General features: G+C 39.3%; 1 protein-coding gene across 2 annotated transcripts; it reads right to left on the reverse strand.

Moving 5' to 3' along the window:
• Window positions 1–783: 783 nt before the first annotated feature.
• Window positions 784–7,757, reverse strand: LOC112156784 (aspartyl aminopeptidase). 2 transcript variants are annotated; one of them, XM_024289141.1, is made up of 15 exons: window positions 7,606–7,757; window positions 7,176–7,266; window positions 6,430–6,518; window positions 6,234–6,347; window positions 5,471–5,596; window positions 5,218–5,342; window positions 5,062–5,146; window positions 4,823–4,930; window positions 3,204–3,281; window positions 2,974–3,054; window positions 2,731–2,891; window positions 2,577–2,616; window positions 2,382–2,483; window positions 1,219–1,386; window positions 784–943 (listed from the first exon to the last, which is right to left on the reverse strand). In XM_024289141.1, exons 1-15 carry the CDS (start codon window positions 7,609–7,611, stop codon window positions 893–895), a joined length of 1,425 nt encoding a protein of 474 aa, XP_024144909.1. In that variant the 5' UTR covers window positions 7,612–7,757; the 3' UTR covers window positions 784–892. The 2 variants fall into 2 exon arrangements, with proteins under 2 accessions (XP_024144909.1, XP_024144911.1); XM_024289143.1 differs by lacking the exon at window positions 7,606–7,757 and adding an exon at window positions 7,458–7,597.
• Between the last annotated feature and the right edge of the window lie 1,058 nt (window positions 7,758–8,815).

Here is an 8,815-nt window from a genome sequence, read left to right on the forward strand (position 1 = left end):
GATCCCAAAACACGTCGGCGTGCGTCTTTGTACAAATAGTTTTTAAGGTTCTGGGGTGGCCTGTCCCTTGATAGAAATCAAATCGAGAATCTATGGAGGGATTTGAAAGCTCATGTTAAGCATCACAGCTCTTGAGAAGATCTGCATGGGAGAATGGACCAAAATAGGAGCTACAATGCAAACCTGCTGAAGATTTACAGGAAACATTTGACTTTTGTCATCAACAATCAGAGCGACATTACAAAGTATTAAGATGAACGATAGTTTTTGAACATATCCTTATTTTATGCACGTCTATACAAATTATTTCTTTAAAAATTAAAAGTTTGGTTTTCCTGGATTCTTCTTTTTTCAATTCTCTCATTCTAACACATCTACCTAAGTGGGATTTGTGACGATTAGATACTTGAACTCCAGTAGATGCAAAATTGAAGGCAAATAAAGACATCAACTTGATATGATAATCAGAGGAAGGCAAAAAAAAGTATCAAAATTTGAAGAAAATAAACTAAAGAAACAACACATAAGATGGAAAAAAAACCACAAGATGCAAAAGTATGAAACAAAATGACAGCAGAAGTTAAGACATAAAAGAAACAAAGATGCCATCAGAACCATGGATGGAACTTGTCCAACCTTTTCACGGCTGATCAAACCATTTGATGACGGTCTATTAAAATAATGGCTTCCCCGTAGTGAAGCACCACTCTGTATCAGGATTTTCCAAATTGATTCAAGCTATTAATTGAAAAATGGAAATATTTCACAAAAGGAAAAACACAATTCAGGTTATTTTTTATATTTTATTTTGAAAAGATCTATTTTTTGCTTCCAAAATTCTTTTCCGAAGAGATCGTGGCGACCCTAAACAGCTGTGCGGCGCCTCCAGGATCTAATCCACGACGAGCTCGCTCCTGATAGCGGGGAACAGCTCGAAGAAGCCCTGCAGGAGGAGAGAATTCACAGGGAAAATAGAAAATGGATTTTACTTCAACAGATTTAACTTTTTTATATCAGAGATGCTGACATTTTTTTTAAACTTTTCAAAATAAAAGCTTCTAAACTTTTTTTATTTAAACTCATAAAAAACGTATTTTTAATCACAGTTTCTATTTTTCCCCCTTTCCAAGAAGAAAAAGGCTCCAAATCAAAATCTAAACTGAATTCCTTCAGTAACTTTCATTTGAGCTGTTTATCAGTAACCTGGTGAGAAGTCACCTTGAAGAGCGTGGTGCTCTGCAGCACGCTGGAGGTGCAGCACATCTCCCTGATGGAGTGCATGGACAGTTGGGGGCCGCCAATGTCCACCACGGGGATGCCGAGTCGAGCGGCCAGGATGGGTCCGATGGTGGTTCCACAAGGACTGTCGTTACGGACCATCACGTCCTGCAGGGAAAGGGAAGAGGAGAAGACTGAAAGCTCATTACTGTCGGCAGGAGGGACTGCCACAAACGGTCATTTTAATAGTTGACTAATCACCAATTATTTATTCTGATTAGTCGACTAATCGGGTCATGCGCAAAGTGGATGTAAAGCAGACATCTTAACCATCGCTAACTTTAAACCAACTAAAAACTAGATATATAGCATTACCTGTGATAAGTGTTAAAGCTGTTGGTCGCTGAAGATGCTGAAATTGATATCTAAAATCGCTGAAGCTGAAAGCTAGCTAAAGTATTAGCTAAATGCCAAATTAGCCCAAAAACTTGAAAAAAGAATAGTTAGCCAAAACAGCTAGCATGCAGCTGAAACATTAGCTAAACTTCAAAATAACCTAAAAAACAAAAAAAAAGCCTAAAATAGGCAAAATAGCTAGGATGTCGCTGAAATATTAGCTAAACTTTAAATTAGCCCAAAAACCTTAATAAATGCCAAAACAGTCAAAAAAGCTAGAAGAATCCCTTCACATAAAAATACAGTTAAAAAACTTAATATAAAAAAGGTTAAAAAACATGATTATGTTTTTATTTTTAATTTGTGCAAAAAAGGCCAAAAAATCTTTAAAAAAATCAATTTATTGTGACCACAAAACAAAAGAGGGTGCTCTCAAACTGAACAAAAACACAATAGAAATACACAAAAAATCTAAGATTTTTTTAATTAGATTGTGTTCTTGCTAAAAAAAAAAAGAATAAAGAAATACAAATTTTTTTAAAAATATAACGCTTCTAGAAAAACTTAAATTTGAATAAAAAAAAAGATATTCATAATAATTCCAAACAGTTTTGAGATACTTGGATAAATAGTCAGTTTTTTATAATCTTTTAGCATTTCTTAACAGAATTTAAAAACTAACAATATCAAGTATTTCAATTGTTCTCCTTTCTTAAAATAAAACACAAAAAAATTTATTTTCTCTTCCAAAAGAGTTGCCAAAATACCTGCAGAGGCACGTCCACCTGGCTGGCCACCTCCCTGATGATGGCGGCGGTGACGGCCGTGGTGGCGTAGCGCTGATTGCTGTTAAACTTGATGACGGGGCCCTGAATGAATGATACATGAGGATGTCAGAGAATCAGTCAGACAGGAACATATGACCTTATTTAATTTAATTTAATTTAATAATCAAAGATCACCTTATGAAAAGACGGTCTGTGGTTTTCCTCGTGTTTTTCTCTGAAAGATAAGAACAAAACTTAAGCAACTCAAGAGCATTAATAATTCAGTGGTTGATTTTTTTTTTTTTTTTTAGGAGATCGAACTGTTAGAAGACGCCCTCCAATTACTCACTGGTAGTTGGGGTGAACGGCGTGTGCCATGTCAGCGCTGATCATGAAGGAGAGCGGCGCCGCCTGCTGGAAGGAGGTGAGGTTGGAAGGGGAGACGGCGAGGCGACTGACGATGAGCTCCGTCAGGTGTGACTGGGCGCCCTGAGCGCTCTCTGAGCCCACCTGCAGCAAACACAACCACAGACAGTCACGGCCGAACAGTCTTTGTCATCTTAACGTGACGGCGAGGACGGGTAGAACTCACCTCCTCGTTGTCGTAAAGAGCAATCATGCGAATGTTTGGGTCTTTGCTAAGAGAGTCTCCAGAACACGAGTCCACGAGCGCCTGAGGAGACAAAAACAAGCAGGCTGCAGCAGAACTTAACTACTACAAGGCAAGGCAAGGCAAGGCAAGGCAAGTTTATTTGTATAGCACATTTCATGTACAGAGACAATTCAAAGTTCAAACAGCAGGTTGCAGTTGCAGAGTCTGACCTGCAGGGCGCAGTAGCAGCTGTGCAGGTTGTCTAGCCGAGGAGAGAAGATGAACTCCTCGTAAACGCCTCCTAAAACCTGCAAAAACACCTTACATTATGAGAAAATAATCAAGAATAATCTAAAAAAAATCAAGTTTAATGAGTTTTGATGCATTACTGAAAACAGTCTCTTTGATAAAAAAATGTTTACACTAAAGTCTAATGCAGAGAAAAGCAGCTTTGCCCCAATATGGTACACTTTACAATAGCAGAAACTTCACGCTAGCAGGAATTTTCACGCTACCAATACACTTTAGGTTAGAAGGACACGATGGAAGAACGCTTTATGTTAGCAGGACGCCATAAGCCGGCAAGACGCTTTACGTTAGCAGGACTCTATATGCTAGCAGGACGCTATACGCTAGCAGAAAGCTTTACATTAGCAGGACGCTTTAGGTTAACAAAATGCTTTAGATTAGCAGGACTCTATATGCTAGCAGGACGCTTTAGATTAGCAGGACGCTTTATGTTAGCAGGACTCTATATGCTAGCAGGACGCTATACGCTAGCAGAAAGCTTTACATTAGCAGAACGCTTTAGGTTAGCAAGACGCTTTACGCTAGCAGGACGCTAGATGCTAGCAGGAAGCTTTACGTTAGCAGAATGCTTTAGGTTAGCAAGACGCTTTAGAATAGCAGGATGCTCTACGTTAGCAGGACGCTTTACGTCAGCAGCACGCTATACGTCAGCAGGACGCTATACGTCAGCAGGACGCTATACGTCAGCAGGACGCTATACGTTAGCAGGACGCCATAAGCTGGCAAAACGCTTTACATTAGCAGGACGCTATATGCTAGCAGGACGCTATACGCTAGCAGGAAGCTTTACATTAGCAGAACGCTTTAGGTTAGCAGGACGCTTTTGATTAGCAGGACGCTATACGTTAGCAGGATGCTATACGTTAGCAGGACGCCATAAGCTGGCAAAACGCTTTACGTCAGCAGAATGCTTTACGTCAGCAAGACGCTTTACGTCAGTAGGAAGCTTTACGTCAGCAAGACACTTTACGTCAGTAGGAAGCTTTACGTCAGCAAGACGCTTTACGTCAGTAGGAAGCTTTACGTCAGCAAGACGCTTTACGTCAGTAGGAAGCTTTACGTCAGCAAGACGCTTTACGTCAGCAGGAAGCTTTATGTTAGCAGAACGCTTTAGGTTAGCAAGACGCTTTACTTTAGCAGGACTCTCTTCGTCACCAGGACGCTTTACGTTAGCAAGATGCTTTATGTTAGCAAGACGCTCCACGTTAGCAAGATGTAGATGTAGATGTTTCTACGTTAGCAGGACACAATGTTAATTTAACCCTTTAGATTATGTTAGGACACATTGCCTGAGTAAATATTTGCATAACGGCACAAATCCATTTTTTCAGGATCATTTGGTTTACATTGATAATGTAAGCACTTCAATACTGTCAAGTGTTTCATATCAGCGTAAAGCTGCTTTTATCTGCTTCTGAATCCACTGGAACTACGTTAATTGCGTAAACAGTAAGTAACCGTGGTCAGAATAATGTCAACACTGGAGCTAAAGCTCAGGTAATAAAGGGTTAAAGCTTGATGTCTCTGTAGGTGGACTCACCCCAGGATGAGTGTCCGTCAGACACAACTCAAAGTCCATTAGAGCTTCTGCATCAACACCCAGCTCTGAACACAGCACCTTCACAAGAGCGGGATGATGTTTCTCCGCCTGAGGGGCAGGGATGAAGAGAAATGCCTTTCACAACTTTTACCACAAATCCAAACAAGTAGCTTCAGTAAAGGTGAAAGTATAAACAAAAAAAAACTGAGATAACAGAAAAGAAAGAGGTTAAGATTTACCGTGCCGGTGCAAGAGGAAATCTCTGCCGAAGATGTTGAGCCGGTCTCTAGCTCCTCCTGGACAGCGGTGGCGATGATGGGGACACTGACACACAAATACCAGAGGTTTATAAAAACAAACTTATTCTAAACATTTTACAACTATTTTCCTCTCACAGGTGATTTTCCTTGTTGGGGCCAAAGGAATCGTTGATGTCGCGCTGCAGGTGGATGGCCAGGTGGGGGATCCTGAGCAGAGGTCTGGACACGTGAACCAGGCGATGGACAAGCTGGCCCCCGTTCTGTGTGGAGACAAAAAAACTTCACAGAATGACTCAGAACAAGATGTGGCTTCAAATTTGATCAGTGGAAGGTGAGCTCTTTTTAGACTTTAAAGAGTACGTTTTTTTTAATCAGCAGGATGTAGTACCTTGACCATAACCCGCCCGGCGACAGTGAGATCTCGATCAAACCAGGTGTTCCAGATCCCGCCTCCATAACACTCCACCCCCACCTGCAGACAGCCCTGCTTTGTCCTTTTTGATCTCGGCTTTACCTAAAATACAAACAAAGGAAAATAATTAAAAACTAAAGTTGGGAATCAATTTTTTAAAATTAACTAATTAATCGCGATTAATCGCAATTAACTTTTTTTGGTTACGGTGTTTGCTGACCACTTATTATCTGTAATTAATTACAATATAAAAAATAAATAAATAAAAACACAAAAATTTACATTTAGAACATTTATTTTTATTCAAGGCTGTCAGTAAATTAAAAAAAATCAGATTAATTACACGTTAGTGTTGCGATTAATCACTTTTAATCACTATGTTTTACTAGGTAAATATTTAGACAATATGCATATTTTGAACCAAATCATGCCGTGGAAGCCTAAATCTGTGAAGCAAAGCAAAGTACTGCTGCTCCTTGAGTTGCAATTAATTTGCGTTAATGAATATTAACGCATTAATTCTGTCTGATTAATCGCGTGAGTTAATGCGTTCATAGCCATATTAAAAACTTAAAATTTATTCAAGAAACTATTAATTTTTTGGTCTTTTAGGCTCCTTTTATGCAGCATGTGTGATTTATTTTTCCACTGTCAGAGGTTGACGGTGATACAGCCCGTCTGATCAGAGGTGGAAGACTGGAACCAGCAGGCTAACAGGAGGGGGCGGACAGAATCTCACCCTGAGGCAGGGGCTGTCGGTGTGCGCTCCGATCATGGAGAACCCATTCCCCGGTTTGTACTGTCCCCCCACAGCGAAGGCGATCAGGCTGGAATAGTTCCTGGTCACGAAATACTGCCGAAACAAATATATGTTTTACAGGGATAAAGTCAATAGTACCTGCAGGATGTAAAAAAAAAAAAAAAATCTGCCTCACCTTGCTGGATGGTTTGATGTGCCACTGATCCGATTCCTTCAGCTCGACAAACCCGGCCTCCCGGAGGCGCCGTTTACATTCCTCAACCACTGTGGGAAAACAGGAAAAACTGTTTTCAGATCCAAATTCAAACTGTCAAAAGGATTAAACTCTGAACCACCAGCATTTTTATAGCTACTTTTTAAACCCATGTCAGAATCTCATTACATTTCCAAACTTTAATGTTTTCTGGTAAATACTCTTATCTATTGACATTTAAATTGTAATTTTGGTTAAATCAAAATACTAATAATGTTCAGACGTTCTTATTCCTGTCAATCATTTTGAAAGGGGCGTGTCCTATGATCAGATAGAATTATTAAATACATATTTCTGTTCAGATGTCTGACAGAAATAAATTAACATTGACACACATGATTCATTAAAAACTAAAAAAGGAAAAAATATTACACAATATATGATTTATCTTTAATCTTATCTCAAGTTCAAAGTCAATCTGACCATCTTCTCTTCACTCGGGCGCATGCGCATTCAAACTAATGACAGATTAGTCCTTTAACTGTTTAATTATGTCGCTATTAAACCCTAATCTATTTAGTTATTGTTGCCGAATTGAAGAACACATAATTTAAATTAGAATATCGTCATAAAATGTGACTTAATTGCATTCGAGGACACTAAGAAACCGGAAGTAGTAAATACGAATATTATTGAACAGAGTTTGCGGTCAGCGCGTGCAGCTGTACCGTGATACGGAGACACTCCTCTGTTGACGAACTGCAGGAACTCCTTGGCTGCTGCCTGCACGGCGTCTTTGGAGCTCTTCATGATGGTAGACTGAAAGGAAAAGCTCTTTAACCAGCGGCACAGCTCTGATGCAACACCTACCAAATCACATGAGTCAATTCCAATATCCGCATGGCTTAATTAAGCCTTCGAAAACACGCAAAGACGAAAATCAACTTAATGGAAAAACATTTGACTGTTAAAAAACGCAAAACAACGTTGGGAAATCAGTTTATATCTACCCTTTGTCCGATAAAGGAAACACCGGCGTTTAGCTAGCCCTTAGGCGTCTCTTCTTCTCCGTTGATATTATTTTAAAGGTCAAAGTTAAGGCCTTTCTCAACACACGCTCACGCAGATATTCAAAACTAACCCCTATGAGACGCTTACCTGCATTAACGGCACGTCCAAAGTCTAAGCCTGTGCTGCAGCGGGACAGGAGTGAGTTAGCTACACATTAGCTAAGCTGACAGCAGCCCAGTAAAAGTATTCGTTTCCATCTTTGAAACTATAGCGACACCAAGCGGCCAGGAGGCGGAATGTCAGCTGTCGTAAAAGACTTTTTCGAATATTAACTTGCCACAATGTCACTGTCAGCTTTAGTAATTAGCTTTTTTTCATGTATTTATTTTTTATGTGTATTTCTGAGAGGTGGAACAATTCCCCCCATGCTGTGTTGAGTATATAAATCATTTTATTGTAACACATCCCAGAAGGATGGTGGGGAGGGTGTGAAAGTTAACAATGTTAGACTGAATAACTTTTTTGTACAGAAGCCAAAAATGGTCTGCCACGCTTTTTTTCCTTTCTTTTTTTTTTTTTTTTTAATCATTTGCTAGATAATATCTCGTTATCACGAGAAAACAAACATTGTTTTCCCATCATAACAAGATAATGGATCTCGTTATAATGAGAAAACAATTTAAAAAAAAGTATGGGAGGCCGTTTTTGACTTTCGTATTTTTGCTCTCCAAATGGATGTAATTTGATTGTGTAATTTGTCACAAAAATAAACTTTGTATTTAAGCGTGTTTATTTGTGACTTAGACTTTGTTAAGTGACATCTGAAGAATGTCATCTATTGCAACTCTAGTCCTGTTTCTTGTCCTGAGAGAGCGATTCAAATGATTTATTAAAAAATGTATGTGCTGTAGTATGACAATTTTTAATTTCAAAGAGAAAAATCAAATAATTAAAATTTGACAAATTGTCAGTGTTAAACTTTATGCTTAAATTCATTTGATTTATAAAGTCCTGATAAAAACATATTTTTGAACTTTATAAAATATATATATGTAAAGGTTGTTTAGCTATTGAAGTGTTACTAAATGGAGCAGATCAACTGATGGTCAAGCCTCAGATCCAGGAACAACAGTGCGGTTCAGTTCCGATCACTGAACAGTGGACCACCTCTACAACCTCTATATGGTGATGTAGGGTTTGTGGGATTTCAATCACCCAGTTCACTACTGTTTTGTGGATTTAAAGAAGGAATCAACAGCATCCCCTATTGAGTCCTGTAGGGGTGCTCTGGGAGTACGGAGTCCGGGGGGCCTCACTGAGAGCTGTCCGGTCTCTGTATGAGCAGGAGCTTTGATCA

This window comes from Oryzias melastigma, linkage group LG2 (genome assembly GCF_002922805.2).
Source record: "Oryzias melastigma strain HK-1 linkage group LG2, ASM292280v2, whole genome shotgun sequence".
NCBI lineage: Eukaryota > Metazoa > Chordata > Actinopteri > Beloniformes > Adrianichthyidae > Oryzias > Oryzias melastigma.